Source organism: Pygocentrus nattereri, chromosome 1 (assembly GCF_015220715.1).
Source record: "Pygocentrus nattereri isolate fPygNat1 chromosome 1, fPygNat1.pri, whole genome shotgun sequence".
Classification (NCBI taxonomy): domain Eukaryota; kingdom Metazoa; phylum Chordata; class Actinopteri; order Characiformes; family Serrasalmidae; genus Pygocentrus; species Pygocentrus nattereri.
Window position 1 is genome coordinate 45,246,250 of NC_051211.1, and position 24,714 is coordinate 45,270,963.

A 24,714-nucleotide genomic window follows, 5' to 3' on the forward strand; every position below is an offset into this window, starting at 1 on the left:
TGAGCAAAGTTGCAAGACTCCAACCATATTATCACAATTGCTATCATTTGTAGCCACCAAAATAACGAATGGCCAAATGCATCCAAGCAAATAAGAAATATACGGGAATCATACTAAAAATTATACTTATACTGGCATGAAAATGAAACATACAGCTCAGGAGCAACATGCAGGAAGCAGGACACAACAAGGTCACTGTTACAGGATCACTATTTCTGCTCTATTTGCCAAACAGATGCACTTTGTAGTTCTACAATTACAGAATGTAGTTCATCTGTTTTGCTGTATATATATTAGCTGAAACAGATTGAGGAAAATGTGATGTGTTGCATCGCCACTCTCCTCACATCACTCTCCTCTCTTTCTGCTTTGTCCTATCTCAACCTCAGCCATATTTCATCCCTCCACTCATTCTTCATCTTGCCTCTTCCCTTCTTATGCATCCTGACCATCTTTGTTCATCCTATTCCTCCGTCTTCATCCAGGCTTTCCTCTTTTATCCTACTACTTCCCATCTTTTCATTATTCATCTCATCCCCCTTCACTAATTCAACTTTTCGCTGTCCATTCAAACACCCCACCACTCTTCCTTCATTCCACCCCCTTCCTGCATAATATTCGTTTTTCATCTCTCTCCTCCTCAGCTTATCCCATGCCGTCTCCCCTTTATCCTACTTCATCTTATTCCAGCTGCCAGCCCTGTCAGAGCCTCAGCTAATTCACTCTCTGCACCACTCTCTGTCTGTTGCCAACAACTGACTCTTCATGCCTTCCAATTCTACTGGCTCATGTTTGCAGATCCTTTGGGCTCATCATTAATTAGTGTCATTCATAGTATTTTTAATGCAAAGACTTACACAATGAACAACCATGTCAGTGTGAAGGTGGAATAAACATTGCTGACTGACCAAAATATAACCTATGATTTGCATTTCATAGTTACAGTGCTGTGAGAAAGGATTTGTCTTCTTCTGTTCTTCTTTTGTATATTTGTGACACCTGAATGTTTGACATCGTCAAACTATGTTTAATATTAGACAAAGATAACCCTCGTAAACACAAAACACTGTTTTTAAATGATGATCTTATTTATTGTGTAAAAACTGTTGAGCCCTACATGACCCTATGTGGAAAAGTATTTGCTCCCTAAGACACTAAATCCACCAGTAACTAAATTAAATTGACTTTTGGGTTCAATTTCACTAACCACACCCAGGCATGATTACTGCCAGACCTGTTGAATCTAAACATCAGTTCAATAGAACAATGTAAATCTGGCAATGCAAGAATGCAATGGCAGCAAGAAGGTCTCAAAAAGTGATGTCTCCTGAATAGGGTTACAAAGCCATTTCTAAGCAAACCACAGTGAGTACAATTATACAGAAATGGAGAAAGCTTGGAACATTGATGAACCTTCGTAAGATTGGCCAGCCTACCAAATGCTGAGGGCATCAATGACTCATACAGGAGGTGACAAAAGAACCCATATAAAGGGTCATCATTACATCTGGTGTAAAGCCTGAATTCTACCATAAGTTTTACCAACAGTAAAGTAACAGTAAGTAGTGTGATAGTCTGGTGCTACTTTGCTTTTGCAGGACCTGGATGACTGGTCACAATTGATGGAACCTTGAATTCTGCTCTCTGTCAGAAAATCATGAAGGAGAATATCCACCCATCAGTTTGTGCCCTAAAGCTCAAGCTCAGTTGGGTTATGTAGCAGGACAATGATCCAAAGCACACAAGAAACTCCACCTCACAATGGCTGAAAAGAAACAAAATCAAGGTTTTGGAGTGGCTTAGTCAAAGTCCTGACTTAAATCCCATCGAGATGTTGGCACTACCTTAAATGGGCAGTTCTTGGTCAAAAACCCCATCCAATATAGCCATAATAAACAAATCTATAAAGAACAATGGCACAGCAATGTACAAGACTCAACTTATCGTAAACTCTTGACTGCAGTTGTCACTGCCAAAAGTGGCACAATCAGAATTAGGGGGCAGTTATTTCATGTGGGAGATATAGTTTTTGAATAGATCTTTATCTTCAATAAAGGCAATTTAAAAGCTGCATTTTGTATTTACTTGTATTGTCTTTATTTTCTATTAAAATTAGTGGGATGAGATGAAACATTTAAATGTGAAAAATTAGTGAAAATAAAAGATGGGGCAAATACTTTTTTTCACAGCAGTGTAAATAAGGACAGCGTCTATGTGATGTGTTTAATGTTTAATGTTTTGCAGAAAGTGCTTTGTCAATATTTTACCATTTACATGAATGTAGGAAACTGAAATTCGACATGGAAATAACAATTTGCCTGACTCCTGATAACTTCAAACTGACTGACAACATAAAAGCAAAACCTTGAGTTATACAAATATAAGTCACATGAGAATTACAGCACAGGACTATTAGATTTACAGTTTACTTAAAAAGATCAATCATAATTTAAAATCTTGATGTTAGTATCAAAGATGAGCATAGAATAAAACTTTCCTTTCACCACTAGCAGAAAATAAAATCTACTGGACAAGTAGATTCATGTGGAAGGAAAACTATATAAGCATCTCCTTGTGAACTTCTCACTTTTGTTTATGTTATGCACATTTGTTATGTGGTTACATCACACACAGGTCATAGAAGGTCCAAGCTTACTGGTGGTCCTCATCGTTGCTCTGGGAGAGTGGAGGTGCTTCATGAAGAGACCTGGTCCACGGTGTGTGATGCTGACTTTGACCAGCAGGATGCAGAGGTTGTGTGTCGAGAGCTGGGCTGTGGGCTTCCTGTGGAGGTGCTGGGAGCAGCTGCTTTTGGCAGAGGGGAGGGTCAGGTGTGGTCAAAGGAACTTCAGTGTAGAGGAATTGAATCTGAGATTTCCCTTTGTCCAACATCATCTTCACTTAGACTCAACTGCACCCATGGCAGTGATGTGGGACTCATATGTTCTGGTTAAGTATAACATTTGAGCTTTTTTATATTGGATATTAATCAGGGCTGTGCAATGCAGCAATATTGTCACACATGCTAGGAAAAATGAATCCTGTGTGAATGTAAACAAGGTAACAGTGTGACAGACCTTTGTGTGTGTATGTCTTTGATCATTTATTTTGTTGTGTTGAAGTGCTCATGGAAATTGTAGTCATTTGCTAGGTCAGTTATTCATGAGCCATTTTAACTTTTGGATTTGATCGATATTGAGTGATCTGCTCAGTGTAGTTGCAAAAGCTTTAATGCAGGTAGGGTTTAATGTTTGTGTTTGTTGTAGTCCATCAGGTACGTCAAACAGTAGAAAACAAATGCAGATGTTTGTAAACAAGGGGGTTGTGATGTAGAAGTAATTTAGTGTGGCATTTTAAAGTTATACTTAGTGACAATAACAATTTAAGATTTTCAGTTTGCCTACTGAAAAAAAGGTCTCTTGAATCAAACCAAGAATTAAAAATACAAAACAAACAAACAAACCAATAAATAAGATACAAACTTTTAGAGTATGATCTGTTTATTTACAGTTAAAATGACAATTGTTTTCAATTTTTTACCATTTATACTTTATATAACATTTTATGTAGTTTTTTTTATCTCAATGAAAATTTTGTTTGTACATGAATACTTTCATAACACTGTCACATGATCAACAATTTTATGTACCTGGCCCTGTTAATGACTTACTTCATGTTGTGCTATAGTTATTACTGTACCTGCATTTCTGTTGAACTGCTGTTTCAATAAATAACTGCTGTTTCACTTTGTGTGCTCAGGTCACACTCAGGCTTGGCTTGTAAACGGCTCTGACTCCTGTTCTGGTCGAGTGGAGCTCCAGTACCTCAGTGAGCGGGGCACAGTGTGTGATGTAAGCTGGGATATGAGAGCTGCCAGTGTCCTCTGTGGTCAGCTGAAGTGTGGGAGTGCTGTGGCTGTGTTGGGGTCAGACTGGTTTGGGGAGGGGAGTGGCCAGATCTGGGCTGATGTGTTTGATTGTCAGGGGAACGAAACACACCTGTCAAAATGTCCCATTTCATCATGGAGTCGAACTGCATGCTCTCATAAACAGGATGCTGGAGTCATCTGCAGTGGTGAGTTGTCTGAGATTTACAGGTCATAATTAAAAACATGTTTAATGTATGAATATGATATAAAAAGCAAAGCATCTCATGAAGTCAACAAAATGAATTCATTTAGGTTCACTCATGGCAGTTCATGAGGGGCGAGTGCGGTTGTCTAGAGGGATGGAATGTGAGGGGGAGGTAGAGCTTTACTTCAAGCAGGACTGGAGGAGAGTTCTGCTGGACTCCTGGAGTGAGTCTGTGGCCTCTGTGGTCTGCAGACAGCTGGGCTGTGGCTCCGTGTTCAGCTTCTCCAGCTCATTTACATCCAGTCCTGAACACGGCCATGTGTGTGTGACGGGTTTCAAATGTTCTGGGAGTGAAGCTCATCTGGGGAACTGCAGCAGCGGACAAGCAGTCAACTGCAGCTCCAGAGATCAGCTCTCAGTCACCTGCTCTGGTATGTATTTTGGAATTATTTTGAAACACATTAATAAAACCAGGTGTGGAAACTTTATTACCTAGTTTACTGTATGTAATTAACATTTTTGATTATTCATATGATTATCATTTCAATAAGTTCATTTTAAAATAGCCGTAATAAATTAGCACAACCTGAAGGGAAAGTAATTGATGTGATTGAAACTGTGCTATTTACCCTACTAATGCCAGCAATTCACTCTATGTAACATGTAAATACACTTATATGCCAAAAATCATACACCAGCAGTATGTAAGTTAATTATGAAGTGGACAGCTTGGGAATGCCCACACTGGTTTAAGTTGTGAGGTGTTATCTTGTGAGAGAGGATGAACACTGGCTAGCATGCTGATGGCAAGGTGACGTGAATTATGAGTTCAGACGAGGCATGACAGTGTGTGCCTGATGGATAGGAAATTCGGAGTGGTGCAATGGTCCAAGCGTTGACCCTATCATCAGGACATTGTGTTTGATCCCTGGTGATGCCACAGCCATCAGTGGATGGGAGTCTAATAGTCCAGTACAGGTGTTTGTTAGCTAATGTAACAGCGCTGGCATTTGGAGCTTTCCTCTGAGAGCGTTTGGCTGTCCAATGACGTTGCATGAATGGCAGTTCGAAAACCCGAACCCCGGAGAAGCGGAAGATGATGGATGGATGGATAGTTAAGCATGGACACTGTCTACATGTATAAGAACATATTGTAGCACTCACTGCCGTCAGAAGACCCAGTTTATCCACAAGTCTTTGTGCTCTATTAAAGAGCAGTTCACTCTGAGCTTAAACTGCATCCTGTTCTCTCAGTCGTCAGCCCTGAATTCACCACTGCACTCTCAGCGCTCAGCTCCAACCAACTCTGCTCTTCCAGTTTTTAAAGCATAAACACAGCCAGCTGGCCATCCCCACTCTTCAGAATAAGAGTCCTTAGCAGAATAACCAGGAAGTAACATGACATGCATTTCTTCAACATGCTACACTACCCTTCTTACAAAAGTCCCCACTCCTGAGGACTACAAAGTCTTTGAACCAAACTGGGAATTGCCCCACCTCCTAGGGTGCATTGGGGTGGAGGACTCCTAAGGCTGAAGAGTCATCCACACCCCTGTACTGTGTGGCTTGCTCGAGGTCCATTTGGCACCCATGATTTCTAAAAATGTCTAGACCCAGAATTCACATGCCTTGGACCTTGATGACTCATGTCCAACAGAGCAGATCATGAATCTCCTTCAATGTGACAGAAGTCTGATATGGATGTTTACCACACCATAGCCACTGTTTGTTTTCTGCCTGTGCTGTTTTTTTGTTTGTTTGTTTGTTTGTTAGTTTTTTTGGCTAGGCCAGCATTTTTAAACTGCTTACTGAGTAGATCACATCGTATATGAGCAACATTTATATTTTATGGGTAATATTTAATGTTAAAATTCATGTTAGTTTGACAGCATTTGATGAAAAACGTATTTGGTAGTTGCAGTGAAAGCTCCATTAAGTAACCTAAAGGGTGTATCCTGATGCAAAGAAGAGCTTTTCTCGGAAACTTGAGTTAAGTTTTGGCTCCTGAATTTCATAGAAAATTCTCCATTATTTTCTCAATGCAGGAAATTATTACATGGAATAAATTTATTATGAAACTGGAACAAACAAATTACTAGGACAGAATTTGAAAGTCTCCTTTCTTCATGACTTCATCACTTTTCTAAATGTGTAATTTTAGCTCACAGCTCCATCAGGCTGGTTGGTTCTGGGGGAGACTGTGCAGGAAGGCTGGAGGTTTTCCACAGTGGCTCATGGGGGACAGTGTGTGATGACTTGTGGGATATTGAGGATGCGCAGGTGGTTTGTAGACAGTTGCAATGTGGAGTTGCTCTCAGTGCTCCGGTACCAGCCCAGTTTGGACCTGGAACTGGACCCATATGGCTGAATGAGGTGGATTGTGAGGGAAACGAGACGTCCCTGTTTAACTGCAGATTTCAGATGTGTGGAGAAGATGAATGTGGCCACATGGAGGACGTAGGAGTCGTATGTTCCGGTAAAGTACTGACTGACATTCTTATAGATAGTGTACAGACATGTAGCTTATCACAGCTGTGGATTACTCACAATGTGTAAACTGATGTGAAGAAAGGCAAACAATATGAATTTATTTTTCAACTTATCAATGCAAAGATTCTGTTCTGCTTAATTTATAAAAAATGTAACACAAAGTTGATTCTAAAATACCTCCAAGACTTAATAGTAAGTGTCCTTCTCCCACCAGAGTTTAAAGAGATCAGACTCACTGAGGGCTGTCAGGGGAATCTGGAAGTGTTCTACAATGAAACCTGGGGTAATGTGTGTACAAATAACATGGATGAAGAAGTAGCAAATTTGGTCTGTCAAGAGTTGAACTGTGGAAGATCAGGCAGTTTGAGCCAAACCAAAGCAAGAGTGGAATCAGCTCCTAACTGGCTGGATGATCTGAAATGTAGGAAACATGACTCCACTCTGTGGCACTGTCCATCTTCAGCCTGGGGACAGAACAGCTGTGATAATCTAAATGAAGTGGCTCACATTACCTGCTCAGGTAGGCAGTTTCTCTCTCTAGTTGATATTACCATAGTAGAATTATTTGCCTCTGACAGAAGACATAAAAACGAGCAGATATGCGGATCTGAGATTTGTGAAATGAAATTGGTTGGTAAGCTGTATGATTTTGTGGTCTTTAACGTTATGTGTGAGAACAAAGCAGTTAATTGGTTAATAATGTTAATAGATGTTTTTTCTATTAACAGGAGAGATAAATCATTCTTTGCTGCGAAACCATCTGAAATGCTCCTCATTTCCAAACCAGAGTCAATGCTCAAGTAAGGACACTCAAACACAACAGAGTTCAGAGTTTGAAAAATGAGATGATGTGCTAAGAACAAGTGTTCCTGCATTCTAATGCTCAGTGCCGTCTGGTCTCTAATATTAGAACGTCAACAAAGTTGTTGTTATTTTAACTTTTCACTACATTGTACTGGAGTTGAAATTAGACATTTAACTTTAATTTGAGCATACTTATATTCAAGTCTAGTAAAGATGTAGGAATTACAATTTCCATACATACCCCTCAATTTTAGGGGCTAAAAAGTAAGTAAACCAAAGGCTGTTCTTCTGATCAATGTCCAGGTGAGTGATACACCACAATATGTCACATACATGTCAACAGAGAAAATATAGCGTTCACGTAAATGCAGAGGATTTACCATATGGAGTAAACCACTGGTAAACCTCAAAAAACAAAAGATCTAGTGTAGGTACAGTATAGTACCTTGTACTTCTTATGGACAGATGGGAAGAGATACATGTGGAGAAAGGAGAGAGCTGCAAATGATCTAAAGCATATTACCTTATCTGTCAAGCTTGGTGGGGGTAGTGTTATGATGTAGGCATGTATGAGCCGATGGAGTGGATTTATTTGTATTTATTGGTGATTTGACTACTAAGAAATGCAGCAGGATGCATTCTGAAGAGTCTGGCGCTATACTTTCAGCTCAGGTTCAGCCAAATGCTTCAAAACTCATTAGACAATGCTTCACAGTGTAAATGGACAATGAACAAAGCATACTGTGAAAAGCAACCCAAGACTTTTTCTAGGGAAAAAGTGGAAAGTTCTGTAATGGGCATGCAATGCTCTGCAAGTCAGCCACTTGAATTCAGTCCAGTTGAACATGCAGTTCTGGAGGCAAAACTGAATGTAAAACACTCTGAGAACATGTAGGAAGTAATGACAGCTGCAGTTAAGGACTGGCAGAGTATCCCAGGGAAGACATTCAGCACCTGGTGATGTCTATAGTTTGTGGTTTCAGACAGTCATTGACTACAAATAACTGGCAACCAAAAACAAAAAATTACCATTTCTGATTGTTTTTTTTTTCCCAAAATACTTTTGAGCCCCACAAAATCATGGCTATGTATGAGAATGGTTGTAATTCCTATGCAGTTCACCTAATGTGGATGAAATACCCTCAAATTAAAGCTGAACATCTGTCAGATTAAATATTTCATTAATTTCAACTCCAATATGCTGTGATAGAAAACTAAAAATAATGCTGATGTCCAAATATTTATAGATGTGACTGTACATTCTTAACTGTTTTTCAGCCTCATCTAAGCTTCAATTTTGCAATTGTTGACCCCAAATATTGTTTTCCCACAGTAGCAATGCATGCATACTGACGTTTTCTATAAACTATATTGTTGTGAGTTTTGAAAATGCAGTAATTATCATTGTTACTGTGTCTCTTCATATGTCATGTGTGTGATATAGAGCACCGGCCTCTCAGGCTGAGTGGAGGGAATGGAAGCTGCTCTGGGAGGCTGGAGGTGTATCACAACACTGAGTGGGGCTCCGTCTGTGATAATGAGTGGGACATCAGTGATGTTCAGGTGGTCTGCAGGCAGCTGGGCTGTGGGCCGGCGCTGAGTGCTGATGGGAGTGCTGTCTTTGGTGCTGGTGTAGGGCCTATCTGGCTGAACAGAGTGAAGTGTAGAGGGAATGAGATTCACCTGTGGGACTGTCCTCATTCCCTGAAGGACCACGCTGACTGTTCCCACAGTCAGGACGCTGGAGTCACCTGTACAGGTTAGATAGAATCTGGTAACTTTTAGTATTGATAATCTTATCAACATTTTTCTACTGCATTTTATTATGAATATAAAATAATCTTCAGATAATGTTAAAAAGCCTAGAAAACAGTCTTGGGTTTGTAACTCTCTTATTCCAGTACAGCTCTTATAGGTAACTTGTATAACTTCTAAAGAGTTTGTGTTTTGTGTATCTAAAAGCTAATTTCAAACTACAACTGTAACTTTATTCATCACCATAATAGTTTTAATGTTCTTTTATGTTTGTTGTTAGTTGTCTTTGTGTTTCTTATCATGAAAAGCAGAAGTGAGGGCAATGTACGTGCTGAGTTCAGCTTAGTCTTGGTCGTTTTATAGAGAGTAGGGCAGGAGATTTAGGGTCGTTTAGGTTGCAGGCCCATCCTTACCTGAGGAGGACCATCATGAAAGCAGCTCAACATGCTGCTACCCAGCTACTCAGCTGGTGCAGCGTGTCCTTCTGGTCTCAGTACTGAGCTCAGGGTGCACAGACTGAAAGGCAAAATGTGTCTCTGTCTGTGGCTGTAATGGTTTCTGGCCAGACTGGCTGAAGTGACATTTACTCTCACACCAGACTAGTTTCCCCATAAGTGCCCACAATAGTGGCCTCGCCCATTACTCCCTCCACTTCTACTGCCACAACCCACTGAAACAAGCAGGTTTAAGGTTCTGGGTTTGTTGTTTCTGGTGTTGTGATCTGGACTAGTGCTCCTCTGATGGGTATCACTATATGTGTTTGCCTCCATGGCACCAACCTCTTATCGCAATTTAGTTTTGAAAGAAAAATATCAGATCTGTATTGGTCAATACTTTAAAGCTCTCTCTCTCTCTCTCTCAATAATAAAAAGTGAACTTTACCTTTTTTTTCTTACAGACATATTTGTATCCACCACTGTTACATCCAGAGTAACTACTATTACCATCACAGGTACTGTTTTTGTACATTTCTGTGATTTTTTTTAAACATTTTCTAAGTTTAATGTTTTATAGAATTCTATTCTGTATTTTCATTTCTAGCTGGTCAGACAGAGAACGAAGCAGTTACTCCTACACAAACTTTTTCAGCAGCTGTTCCATCCATCTATCCAGTGTCTCTCCTGGTTCTGGGAGTGCTGCTCTTCCTGGCCTTAGTGCTGCTGTTTGTGCTGTTTTACCAGAACAGAGTGCTCAGGAGAGGTAGAGAGAGTCAGAGATCATCTACAATTCACTTTCTATACATTCTCTAAACATCATTAGTCCTTCAGTCTGTCATCAGTCTTCTCTTCTACTGAACTGGCTCCATGTTTCTCTCTGTCTCCTTCACAGTGCTCTCTAAGAGGAAGCATAAAACTCAGACTGAGGCAGTCTATGAAGAGATCGACCAGAGAATCATCACTAAGAGAACGACTAAAAAGGGTAAATGATGTAAAGTATTCTAGTAGAGGCAATCCTAATGAGCTCCCCATGATTAGAGAATTTTAATGTCTCTTTAAAAATGCTGGAATTTGTAATGATGAAGGTTGTGAGAATTCCTGGCTAACAGTGGTTGAGCTGGTTGCTGCAGGCTGAAGATTTTCTGTAACAGTTAGCAATCATGTTGAAGGTTAAGAGCTTCCTAAAGTCCCTAAATAGATAACATAAAGAAACATCATTGTCAGTACAATTAATTGGTAATAGGCAGTTGGAACTAATTGTTCCTGGAAAAATGTGAGATTTCCTAATGATAATTCCTTCCAGAACATGTACCAGAACATATTAGAGGAGAATTTAATCTCACTGACCAATTAAGGTGAGAAGGTGGACATTTTAACAACGACCCCAAACATACAGCCAAAATAGTGCAAAGCTGGTTTCTAATATTTGAGAGGCTAGGCTGCGTTTGTACATGGCTCATGCACTTGCTTTGCAGTCTCTCAAATTTCAGTCCATTTTTTTTCAAGTTTATGGAGAATTTTTACATTTTGAGTTTAATATAGAGGGCCTTAATAACTTTGGGGAATTAAAGCCTATTGCATAGAGAAATGGACCAAAATGCTGAAAACATTTTTGCCTCTGTTTTATTTATTGTACGTATGATTTTTGGGGACCTTATGCATACATAATTTTATTTATGAAGAAAAATACAAAGAAATATATTATGTGAGTGAACTAAAAAAAAAATAATAATAATCTGTCTGAATATTTGTTTCCCCTCACTTTTAAACTCAGACATGAAATGTATAACTGTGATGACCTAGGGAGGTAAATGTGGCTCTATGGCTCCAAGCAAGAATCTGGTGCTAGTTGACAAGACAGGTAGTGTGTATATGTGTATCATGCTCAGCACTGCAGTAACACTGATGTGGTGGTGGTGTGTTAGTGTGTGCTGTGCTGATACGAGTGGATCAGACACAGCAGTGCTGCTGGAGTTTTTAAACACTGTGTCCACTCCCTGTCCACTCTATTAGACACTCCTACCTTATCAGTCTACCTTGTAGATGTAAAGTCAGAGACGATAGCTCATCTGCTGCTGCACAGTTTGTGTTGGTCATCCTCTAGTCCTTCGTCAGTAGTCATAGGACGCTGCCCACAGGACACTGTTGGATGGATATTTTTGGTTGGTGGTCTATGCTCAGTCCAGCAGTGACACTGAGGTGTTTAAAAACTCCAGCAGCACTGCTGTGTCTGCTCTACTCTTACCAGCGCAACACACACTAACACACCACCACCACCACATCAGTGTTACTGCAGTGATAAGAATGATCCACCACCCAAATAGTACCTGCTCTGGGAGGGTCCATGGGGGTCCTGACCACTAAAGAACAGGGTAAAAGGGGGCTAACAAAGTATCAGAGAAACAGATGGACTACAGTCTGTAACTGTAGAACCACAAATTGCACCTATATAGTAAGTGGAGCTAATAAAAATGGTCAGTGAGCGTAGAAACAAGGAGGGTTATGATGTTATGTTTCATTGGTGTAGCTTGTATTTTGGCTAGCGTACAGTTCGCTGGTATTAATAGGAGCATTTATTTGCTTGTGTTTGACATTTTCTGACATTCTGAATGAATTTGTGACAGTAAATATCCTCTCTGAAGAACAACATTCAGGATATGAAGATGTGGATGAGGAGCTTCTCTCAGGTAAGAGGATCAGATCATGTGAGTTTTATACTCTGTTCAACTTGAATATTAGAATTGTCATTGTAAAAATATTCAAATCATCGTATTCATTCTTTAGCCAGGACTTCCAGGCTTGTATAGATTGTTGATTTCTCTTCTGTGAGCTGATTAAATCAGACACTCTCGCATTAATGTCTTCAAAATGTTGTGCAGGCTGATGACATTCATGCACAAGATTTGAAACATGCATGTTTCCATCTCCTGAAGTTTGAACATATCACAGTTACTGCTTCAGAAATTAACTTCTGCAGGAGTGTCAGGCTGATGGAGTGACATGGAAACTAACTTTCTTTTTTCTTTTCCAGCAAAGGCTGTGAATGAGGAAAAAGCTGAATATTATGATGATGCCTCCACCCGTAGCCTGAAAAGTGGGTGCCTTTTATAGAGATCCCTTCATTCAAGACTTTATGAAAAGATTAATGAACACTTTGTGAAATATGTTTTGTGTTTGATTTAGGTGAGGCGGGAACTAGAGACACTCCAGATACCTATGATGATGTCATTTCTGCTGGACACACAACAACTAGAGAAGCAAGTGTGTTCCTGTTTTGTAATTCTTGCATCACTTGTCTGTGCTACAAAAAAGCAGCTTTGGTTTGGTTTGAGTAGAAAAAAAGAAATGTTGGTATAATGACTGATAGAGTAGGATTAATCTCTCTCTGCTAAAGAGTCACAACTAAGTGGAGACATCTGCTTAGTCACATACACAATAAAGCATTTAACACTCTTCTCCATGCATGTCCTATTATACTGTGCTAACAGTGAGTTGCAGAGGAAACTGCTCCTTCCCTTCTCTGTATGGTTGCACTCAGACTCAGAATCCATCCATCCATCCATCCATCCATCCATCCATCCATCCATCCATCCATCCATCCATCCATTATCTTCCGCTTCTCCGGGGTTCGGGTCGCGGGGGCAGCATCCTAAGCAATGAAGCCCAGACCTCCCTTTCCCCAGCCACTTCCACCAGCTCTCCAAGGGGGATTCCAAGGCGCTCCCAGGCCAGCTGGGCGATATAGTCACGCCAGCATGTCCTGGGTCTTCCCCGGGGTCTCCTCCCAGGTGGACTTGCCTGTGACACCTCCCGAGGCTGGCTCCTCTCGACGTGAAGAAGCAGCGGCTCTACTCCGAGTCCCTCCTGGATGACTGAACTTCTCACCCTATCTCTAAGGGAGAGTCCCTTGTACCATCACTCGTGAACAAGACCCCGAGATACTTGAACTCCTCCACTTGAGGCAAGAGCCTATCCCTGACCCAGAGAGGGCTCTCCACCCTTTTCCGCCTGAGAACCATGGTCTCGGATTTAGAGGTACTGATTCTCATCCCGGCCGCTTCACACTCGGATGCAAACCGATCCAGCGAAAGCTGAAGTTCGCGGCCTGATGTCCCCAATAGGACCACATCATCTGCAAACAGCAGCGATGTGACCCTGAGGTCACCAAACCAGACACTCTCCATCCCCTGACTGCGCCTAGAAATTCTATCCATAAAAATTATGAATAGAATCGGTGACAAAGGGCAGCCCTGATGGAGTCCAACTCTCACTCGGAACGAGTCTGACTTACTGCCTGCTATGCGAACCAAACTCCAGCTTTGTTTTTACAGGGCCTGAATGGCTCATAGCAAAGAGCCATGTACCCCGTACTCCCGAAGCACCTCCCACAGAATACCCCGGGGAACACAGTCGAATGCCTTCCCCAGATCCACAAAGCACATGTGGACTGGTTGGGCAAACTCCCATGAACCCTCCAGAATCCTGGAGAGGGTGAAGAGTTGGTCCAGTGTTCCACGACCAGGGCGGAACCCGCACTGCTCCTCCTGGATCCGAGGTTCGACTATAAGCCGGACTCTCTTCTCCAGTACCCCTGCATAGACCTTACCAGGGAGGCTGAGGAGTGTGATTCCCCTGTAGCTGGAACACACCCTCCGGTCCCCTCTTTTAAAAAGAGGCATCACCACCCCAGTCTGCCAATCCAGTGGCACCGCAATGTCCACGCAATGTTGAAAAGGCGTGTCAGCCAAGAGAGCCCCACAACATCCAGAGCCTTGAGGAACTCAGGGCGGATCTCATCCACCCCTGGAGCCTTGCCAACAAGGAGCTTTTTAACTACCTTAGCCACTTCGGCCTCAGTAATGGACAAGCCTATTCCCATGTCCCCAGACTCAGCCTCCTCACTGGAGAACGTGTCGGTGGGATTGAGAAGGTCCTCAAACTATTCCTTCCACCGCCCAATGACGTCTTCAGTCGAAGTCAGCAGCACACCATCTCCCCTATATACAGTGCTAGTGGCACACTGCTTTCCCCTTCTGAGTCGCCTGACGGTTTGCCAGAATCTTTTCAGAGCCGACTTAAAGTCACTTTCCAAGGCCTCACCAAACTCCTCCCATACACGGGTTTTTGCCTTGGCGACGACTGAAGCCGCAGATCGCTTGGCCTGTCGATACCTGCCAGCTGCCGCTGGTGTCCCACAGGCCAACCAGGCCTGGTAGGACTCCTTCTTCAGCTTGACGGCATCTCTCACCTGGGGTGTCCACCACCGGGTTCGAGGATTACCGCCCCGACAGGCACCAACTACCTTACGGCCACAGCTACAGTCAGCCACTTTAACAATGGAGGAACGGAACATGGCCCATTCTGAGTCAATGTCCCCCACCTCCCCCGATATCTGGTCAAAGTTCTGACGGAGTGTGAGTTGAAGATCAATCTGATAGGTTCTTCTGCCAGACTGTCCCAGCAAACCCTCACTATACGTTTGGGCTTGCCTGGTCTGACTGGTATCTTCCCCACCACCTGATCCAACTCCCCACCAGGTAGTGATCAGTTGACAGCTCAGCTCCCTCTCTTTACCCGAGTGTCCAAAACACATGGCTGCAATCCGATGACATGACTACAAAGTCAATCATTGAACTGCGGCCTAGGGTGTCCTGGTACCATGTGCACTTATGGACATCCTTGTGTTCAAACATGGTGTTCGTGATGGACAGACTGGTGGTTTGCACAGAAGTCCAAAAAACTGAACAACTACTCGGGTTCAGATCAGAGAGGCCATTCCTCCCAATCACACCCCTCCAGGTCTCACTGTCATTGCCCACGTGAGCGTTGAAGTCCCCAGTAGGACAATAGAGTCTCCAGGAGGAGCACTTTCAAGCACCCTTCCCAAGGACTCTAAGAAGGCTGGGTACTCTGAACTGCTGTTCGGTGCATAAGCACAGACAGCAGTCAGGACCCGTTCCCCAACCCGAAGGCGTAGGGAAGCTACCCTCTCGTCCACCGGAGAAAACCCCAACATACAGGCACTGAGTCGAGGGGCTATGAGAAAGCCCACACCTGCCCGCCGCCTCTCACCATGGGCAACTCCAGAAAAGAATAAAGTCCAGCCCCTCTCAAAGAGATTGGACCCAGAGCCCAAGCTGTGTGTTGAGGTGAGCCCGACTATATCTAGCCGGTATCTCTCAACCTCGCGCACCAACTCAGGCTCCTTCCCCGCCAGTGAGGTAACGTTCCAAGTTCCAAAAGCCAGTTTCAGCAACCGAGGATCAGAATGCCAAGGCCCCACGCCTTCGGACACTGCCCCGATCCACAACGCACCGAACCCCTACTACTGCCCCTCCCATTGGTGGTGGGTCGATGGGAGGGGGGACTCATGTAACTCCTTCGGGCTGGGCCCGGCCGGGCACCATGAGTAAATGCCCGGCCACCAGATGCTCGCTGGCGAGCCCCTCCCCCAGGCCTGGCTCCAGGGTGGGACCCGGTAACCCTGTTCCGGGCAGGGTAGACTCAGAATCATGTGACAGAACTATAAAAATTAAGCTTAGTGGCACTAAAACTGACATTTTTACAGAGAACAAGGTGGAGCTCTATGATGACGCCGTTCCTGCTGGAAAGAATCTACAGGTTACAGCAGGTTTGTTCCTCTAAAAATTGAAAATTCATGTGAACATGTCGTGAACCAGCATCTGTTCAATAATAAAACCATATTTATTCTTCATCGTATCATAATCTTTCCACACATGCCTGTGCAGTGTACAAACCAGAGAACTATGATGATGTCATCACTCCTGGACAGGATTTTGGAGATTCAGCAGGTGAGTCTCCTTTCTACTTTATTGAGGGGTAAACAGGTTTTTTTTCTTTCTCTCACACGTCATTGTGCAGTGCTGTTAGATAAACATGGATTTGCATCACTGTAACGTTTACATACGTGATGAACGGTGCTGCAGTGATGCATATATGGAGTGATACGCCTGTGTTTAAGATGTTTGTCACTTACTGAAGAACGTTTACTTTCAGGCTATGATGATGTGGAGGTGTCTGAGAAAGAGGCACAGATCATCTGACAGAGACCCAAATAATGCGTCTACTCAGGAAATGACATTCGAGCTTCTTAAAATCAGCCAAAGTTTGAACAACAACAAATTATTTTATATTCTACTTGAAGATGTTTGTATTCTTGTGACTGTGCTATTTTTTACTCAGGAAGAAGCAAAATGTTCTCTTTAACTAATTGCATTCTAAGCCACTTTGCTTTCTTTTCAAAAAAAAAGGAAATTTAAAAACTACAAAGAAAAACTGCTTAAATACATACATTAGCTTTAATTTCATGGCCTGTGAATGTTATTTACATTTCATTTCTTGCTCTATTCATTTGCTTTGCTGCTCTTTGTAGCTGCTCATCAGTGAGGCTACAAATTCTGTATTATGCAAATGTTTATTCAGTTCAGTCCTGATTATATAGAGTAATAAGTAAATGAACAGCTCTTCATGTTTCACTGTAAAGAGCAGAGACAGATGAAGGTGTTTTAGGTTGGAGATGCTGAATCATTTTAGCAGCACATAAGTGATAAATATCATGATGTCATCATCAATAGTGTTTTTTTTTTTCTCATTCATTAGAATTTTCTGGGGGAATGACATGATACAGCCTACATACATGATACAGTACTCCTATAACCAGCACAGCAATCACAGCTGACCTGCTGTCTCAGCAAATGAGCTGAGCACTGACCAGTCAGACTGCTGATTAGAGGAGTAAAGCAGTTTGTGTTGCAGCCGTAGTCAAACTACATGTCAACATCTAGAGAGATTATTACAATTTTAGAAAATATCCATGGGACCGGGATAATTGTTAGCTGGAAATTTAAAGATTTAATACCATATTATTTTATTGCTTATATTTTATGGGCACAGAATATTTTAAAGTGGTCTTTTTGTTGTTGTTTTTTTTTCTCCTGAAATCTGGAGGTGCTGGATCCCACTCAGCACTCCTCCTTCCCCCATCCTTGCTTCAGAGTATATTTTGCCTGATTAACATTTCAATCATTGATGTGAAATGAAAATAAAAGCTGATATTTTGCTGTAGATCATGTTTATAAGGATACATGACAATCACACGCTTTCAAGGCAGCTCATATAAACTTATATACACATTTAGAAAGGCTTATTTCAATAAGCAGTTACTGGCATTAAGGCAGCTTTTCTCAGATTCACTGTCAAATTGACATGATGCCTTTGTGAAATGACAGATGTTATGACAGCTGACTTTTTAGTAGGATTGTGTCTATTTTACAGTTTATGTCCTGTTTGTAATAGTGTCCACTTCACATGCAAAATAAAATAATACACTGGACATTTTAATCCTGTGAAAATTTCAAACCCATTTTGTTGCCAGAAATGACACAAAATGGGCCGAAACTGTTCTACATCAAGGTAGATTCTTTATTGATTATTGAATATTGTGTATGGAAAAGTAACGTCTTATAGCACCACCGTCAGGAGAGAAAGGAAAGATGTGACTCCATGAAGCTGCAGTTTAAGTGACAGAATGTTAAAAAAACTAGATCACAAACTGCTCATTTACTTAAGAGCCAAACAGGATAAAATGTACATAACTCATGCTAGATTTCCACAATTACTAATCATAACATCTTATATCAGCACAGAGAAGCTCACTCTACTTATAAAGGGCAGAGAAAATATACAGAACTCTGTCATTACAGAGCATCAGTGTCAAAACCCTCAGATATAAGCATAATAGAATAGATTTTCATTCAGTGTTCACACAGTGTCAAAGCGTCTTTGGAGCAGTGCTCACTTTTGTTTTGCAAGCAGCCTCACTTGTGAAGCGTGTAACTTACCACAAATACACTGAGCTACAAAGTCAGTTTGTTTAACATGCTGTGATTTCACCCTAGAAACCTGTTACTTTATGAGAACTGCAGCTTACTGGAATAAGATTTTATAACCGTTCACATAAGTTTATGTCAGCTGTCATAAAAGGCTTAAAATGTTAAGATATTTTTAAAAATAAATATATAATTTAATTATTGAAAATGATTTTCATTCTAAATTAATACATCATATGGTCATTGCTGAGACTGAATTGTGTTAAAAGGTTAAATTTATTATAGCTGAACAGAGTTAGTGATTTTTAATTAAACAGTAAATGTGATTCCAAACTAGAAAGTGTTCTACAAAGTAAATATGCCAGGGTGGAGTCCTCTTCTTCACCATGACTGTCACAAACAGTGGTGTAATATGCAGAACTTTATAGCAACTCTGATAATAAAGTGTGATTTTTGTCATAAATGTTTGTCTTTTTTTTATCTCTGTATAAAAAAGTTAGAAAAACTAGTTTTTAATAAATTGTTTTAAACTGGAAAAAGATGGAGACTTTGAGAGGAAATACAGCTGAAATCCTACACTGACAAGCTCTTCATATTACTGATTAAACAGTTATTGATAGCAAAGAAAGCATTTACAAATTCTTTAACTCTTTAACTGCCCCAGTGTACGTCATGCTTGACGAGTGGCCTCAGCTGCGTTACATTAGACTTGCAGCTTCAATTTTCAGGTAAGTCGGTATTCAGGAGCAAGCAGTTTGTTACAATTCATAGAGCTGGAGATGGATATAAAAAGATATCAAAGCATTTTGTCATACCAGTAGCAATTTATAAAGACCATAATCCAGAAATGGAAGAAACATTGACACATTTAAACTCCACCAGAAACTGGACGACCAAGCAAACACTCCTGCTTTGTGTTAAATAAAATGTTCAACCACATCAACCTTTTGTAGGTAAGATTGGACGCTCCACATTGAAGATGCTGTGCTTAACCATCCAAGACCCAAAACCCACTACTCTCTATTAATAGGCTGCCCCTCTCTGTGTACCCCTGCATAACAATGATCAAATGTAAAACTGCAGACTGACTGTCAATCCATCTGTAAAGAACTGGTGTTGAATCTGTCGTCTCATCACTGCCACCTGATAACAAACAGCATCTCACTGATGAAGTCATTTTGACAATTTCCACTCAGAATTCCCAAAAATCAACAACCTCCTAAAATACATCCCCCAGAGCGCATCCACTGCATCCCCAAACCACAGTAATGCCTTAAATCAGTGTTTCTCAGCTCTGGTCCTGGAGGCGTACTGGCCTGCACATTTAGTGTTTACCCTGCACCCAACACACCAGATCCAACTGATCAGCTCTTTTACAGCTCTTTATAGAATTAAAGTGGCTACGTTAAATGAGGAAAAGCATTAATATATGCAGGGCAGTGAGCCTCCAGAGCCAGATATGAGAAGCCCTGCCTTAGTTGACTCAGACATACCTATAAAACTGTGTTCTGCCCTCCACTAGAGTCTCCTTCTTCCTTTAATCTGCTTTAATGGTCCTTCTCTCTCCTCTGCATCAACAGTGTGATACACTTTACTGTAATAACATGAAGCTAAAGGCCTATATCACAGCATATTTATATCACTGTGGTAATTCTGTATGTGATGTGGTAAATATGTGATCAGCTGATAAGAATCTGTTTGGCAGCTGAAGCTGTTCATCCTTTGAAGTTCTTGGTTTAGTGGAGGAGCAGGAAGCTGTGGATCAGCAGGTGTGTGTAGAGGAGCAGGAGAGAGAGAGAGAGCTGGGGATGTGGTGAAGAGGGAGAGGGGGCTAGAGAAGAGAGTCAAGTTGAGTGGTCTGTATTTATCTTTATGTATCCTTATACACAAGTACATAAATATTAAATATACAGAAATTGAGAATTTCATAGCATATATATATCCATATATACACTGATCAGCCATAACATTATGACCACCTCCTTGTTTCTACACTCATTGTCCATTTTATCAGCTACTCTTACTATATAGGTGCACTTTGTAGTCCATTGGTTTCTCTTCATGCTTTGTTAGCCCCCTTTTACCCTGTTCTTCAGTCGTCAGGACCCCCATGGATCCTCACAGAGCAGGTGCTAATTGGGTGGTGGATCATTCTTGGCACTGCAGTAACACTGACATTGTGGTGGTGTGTTAGTGTGTGTTGCGCTGGTCTGAGTGGATCAGACACAGCAGTGCTGCTGGAGTTTTTATGTTATATTACAAATGAATGTTGCTGCTGTCTGAAGAAAACCTAATATCTCCTTTTTTACATTTTTTGGTTTTTGACATAATTTGAAAACACCTGTTACCCTTTACATTGTGTGTAAATTTCTTGATGAATGAAATAAAAGAAAAGATGCCAAATGGCTTGGGAAAATCTCTGATTCCACTGACTCACATTAAGAGTAAAGCAGATTCTTTCTTCTTCTGTAAAGTTACGATTTTGGAGATACGACGTTTTCACCCAACAACAGCGATAAACAGCAGTTTGGACTGAACTTCTTCAACTAATAATGACACTCCGCATGTACGTATGTGTGTGTGTGTGTGTGTGTGTGAGCTGGTTATCAGTGTGTGGATCAGCTCTCTGCAGGTGCAGCATTAATGCTGTATTACACTGGAGTGTAAATTAGATATTTTTTTCTTTTTATTTTAGATTTTAAAGCTGTTTGTGAGCTTATGAAAGTGTGTTAAACTGAACACAGCTTTCACAAGCTCACAAACAGATCATACCTAAAATATGAGCATTTCATATCATCACCAGGGACATAAATGTAAAAATTCTGCCTCCAAACAAAATCTTTAGTAAGTATCAGTTGAGAAATAATGAAAAAAATAGCTGCTAATAGTATTTCAATACATACTGCAAGGAATTTTAATAAAAGTGTTCCCAGCTTTCCTATTTAGAAAACCAGCAAAGCAGAAGACAATCATAGATTTGTGTTCTGCTGATTTTCCTGACAGAAATGCTGTGTTACCCAAGTGGTCTTCTGCTGAGCAATGGAATAGAGACATAAGTTAAGCAGTTAAGTTATATTTCAACTATGAAATATATGAATTATTAAAATCATACAGAGTTTTAGTTGTTACCACTTAGAACAACATAAAAGCTCACAATTTATCCTTTAACTAAATATGACACTGATTCCCATCACAGTCTTGAAACTCTCAAAATATGTGATGTGAACACTGCATATTAGAAATGAAACAAAGAGCAAAAATATGTATTTCCTCAAAATAAAAACAGCTATTTTGCCACTCATGCCTCTTGAAATTGCTGTGTGAATGAGATAATTTAGGAAAAAGATATTAAACTGTCTTAAAAAAATCTAAATCTGTGCTAAACATATCAGAACATCCTTGCTTACAGGAACTCTTAAGCTAAGTTAACTTATGAACTTAGAGAGCGTATATTCCTGTTTCCTGCTCTGGGCACAAGCATTTTAGAACCCAGATGGAAGGGCCAAAAAATATTTAAATCAATATTCATTTAATCTCTAATGTATTAGTAATATATTCCATGTAGTCATTATTGCATTTCTTATATATATATATATATATATATATATATATATATATATATATATATATATATGTAAACCAATACCAATACCAACCAAAGTAAAACCAATACCTTTGTCAAATATTTATTATCAAAATGAATTATTGAAAAGGTGCATGATCTAGTTATAATCATCTGAGGGGTTGTAATCTCCCATGAAAGTAAACGAAGACATCAGTAAATGAATGATATCCGTAATAATTGTGCATTTCATGTGCTCTTTTTTCCTGATGTTAGAAGTCAGGCTGGTTGGTGGCTCTGGTGGAGAGTGGAGGTTCTTCATGGAGAGACCTGGTCCACAGTGTGTGATGCTGACTTTGACCAGCAGGATGCAGAGGTTGTGTATCGAGAGCTGGGCTGTGGGCTTCCTGTGGAGGTGCTGGGAGGAGCTGCTTTTGGCAGAGGGGAGGGTCAGATGTGGTCAGAGGAGCTTCAGTGTAGAGGCAACGAATCTCAGATTCACTTCTGTCCAACATCATCTTCACTCAAACACAACTGCTCTCATGACAATGACGTGGGACTGGTGTGTGCTGGTAAGAAATTCAAATATACTTGTTATTTTCTTTATCCTTCCATAATTATTTAACGGTCTTTCACCGCCCTTAAATGTAATTTTAGCTCCCCCCTCCTCCACCCCTAGTAAATGTACATCACTAGTCCCTATCATCTATAGTTTACTCTCATTCACAATATTCTGTAATAGCAGGGAGAGGAGCTGCTGCTGGTGTTGCTCTAATGCAGCACTGCCTCTGCTTTACTAACAGAGATTGATAAACATCACATTCAGCCAATCATATCTGACCTCATACATTGTAAGCCAGTCATATCAGAGCTGGGGGAGGGGCTCTGTTTATGTACTACAAAGTATCCGGTAGCTGAGCTGAAGACAGGATTTTGGCTAAAAGGTCACTAAAATAGACATGATAACACTACCTTATTAAAACACTGTGAATACAACCACTTACACTATGGATTTGGTGGCAAATCATGGTCAGTACAGCTGGATATCTTTTTTCATTTGGTTGCTTAACTCTATCTAGCTAACTTTAGTTAATTTGGGTTTGCGTGAGGTAAAGAAAAGAGGCTAGGCTAACTAACATTAACTAACTTGCTGACAAGCCAACTAGTTTAACCTCATAGAGTCTCTAGTGTAACATCACTTCATAGTAAGGGTGTGAAACAGTGAGGGTGGCAAAGAGCAAAAAGAAGGTTGCTCCCTAATGCTTTCACTCCAGTCCTGCTTAGGTGGGTTATCCTTTTCAAGTCATACTGAGCAAAATTAGAAAAGCTAAGGAAGTCGTGTTTTGTTAGTTGTGATGCCAACCTAAAAGAAGTAAATGACCAGAATGCACCCAACACCTATTTTGAAATAAACATACCAAAAGGACAACAGATTCTTTCTTCAGCAGCAGAGAACTAGTACAAATAAATAGATTGTTTTGGTTATAATGAATTATGAGTAGTACAGTTGTTCAAGGTTGTGACAGAAGGATAGCAGCAAGAGTGAAAGGGAAGGTTTACAAGACAGTAGTGCGTCCTGCTATGATGTATGGTTTGGAGACTGTGGCTCTGTCTAAAAGACAGGAGGCTGAGCTGGAGGTGGCGGAGATGAAGATGCTGAGATTTTCGTTGGGAGTGACAAGGCTGGACAAGATTAGAAATGAGCAGATCAGAGGGACAGTGAAGGTGGAGCAGTTTGGAGATAAAGCCAGAGAGGCCAGGTTGAGATGGTTTGGACATGTGTTGAGGAGGAATAGTGGATATATTGGGCAAAGAATGTTGGAGATGTAGCTGCCGGGTAGAAGGAGAAGAGGTAGACCTCAGAGAAGGTTTATGGATGTAGTGAAGGTGGATATGGAGATGGTTGGTGTGAAAGTAGAGGAGGCAATGGATAGGGCAAGATGGAGGCAGATGATCCGCTGTGGCGACCTCTAAAGGGAGCAGCCGAAAGAAGAATTATCTTTACAAAAAATTAAGTTTATAGGGTAAAACATCAAATGTTGCATTTTTGTACCATTTTCGATTAACCTCTTACATGGCCTGGGCCTTCTTGTGAGCTCAAAGTTTGCACTTTACATACTTCTATAACCTAAGAATAATAAAGGCTTTAGAAATCCAAGAGCTTTCATATTAGCCAATTCCTCATCTCTGTGATGGTAAATAAGATTTGGTTTTAGTTTGTGTTCCCCAGAAAAGTTCTTGTTGTTTGATTTTTTGTGAACCTTTACATATTTACAAATATATTAGAACAAATTGAATAGGTTTGAATTTTCGTGTGAGTCTTTCTTTCCCTTTACTGGTAAAGTATTGATAGCCAGTTGTGGATGTTTAAGTTACACATACCCATTTTAGCAGTTAGAACTCACTTCCAAGCATGTTGTGTTAAAGATGCCCTTACCCTCCCAGAATGAAGCTATACGTGGATATCTAGATTGCTGCAGCAATTAGGCTACTTCTTTAATAATTTACCTTTTTTGTTACTGCTGAACAAAGACAGTTACACGTTGTCATGATTTACATTAAAATATCAAGCTTACTGACAATGATACTGACATTTATTCTACATTTTGATAGAGAACAAGGTGGAGATCTATGATGATGCCATGCCTAATGGAGAGAATTCACACCTTACAGCAGGTTTGTTTCTCTAAAAATAGGAAACGCATTGAGACACACTGTGAATCAGCATCAGTTCAAAAACAAAA

The 24,714-nt window shown here is 40.8% G+C and overlaps 1 protein-coding gene across 1 annotated transcript; it reads left to right on the forward strand.

Annotated features, from left to right (window-relative positions):
* Positions 1 to 2,601: 2,601 nt before the first annotated feature.
* On the forward strand, positions 2,602 to 16,742 carry LOC119263740 (scavenger receptor cysteine-rich type 1 protein M130-like). The gene is made up of 16 exons (XM_037540251.1): positions 2,602 to 2,949; positions 3,760 to 4,074; positions 4,181 to 4,504; positions 6,235 to 6,549; positions 6,778 to 7,083; positions 7,292 to 7,363; positions 8,812 to 9,126; positions 10,021 to 10,074; positions 10,164 to 10,322; positions 10,452 to 10,541; positions 12,184 to 12,246; positions 12,591 to 12,653; positions 12,743 to 12,820; positions 16,128 to 16,190; positions 16,309 to 16,371; positions 16,577 to 16,742. The coding sequence occupies exons 2-16, from the start codon at positions 3,864 to 3,866 to the stop codon at positions 16,621 to 16,623; spliced, it is 2,223 nt and encodes a 740-aa protein (XP_037396148.1). The 5' UTR covers positions 2,602 to 2,949; positions 3,760 to 3,863; the 3' UTR covers positions 16,624 to 16,742.
* Positions 16,743 to 24,714: the final 7,972 nt, after the last annotated feature.

Coding starts and splice junctions, on each gene's coding strand:
- LOC119263740 (XM_037540251.1), top strand. CDS start 3,864: ATGAGAGCTGCCAGTGTCCTCTGTGGTCAGCTGAAGTGTGGGAGTGCT. Junction 6,550..6,777: donor CGTAGGAGTCGTATGTTCCG/GTAAAGTACTGA, acceptor TTCTCCCACCAG/AGTTTAAAGAGATCAGACTC. Junction 10,542..12,183: donor TAAGAGAACGACTAAAAAGG/GTAAATGATGTA, acceptor AATTTGTGACAG/TAAATATCCTCTCTGAAGAA.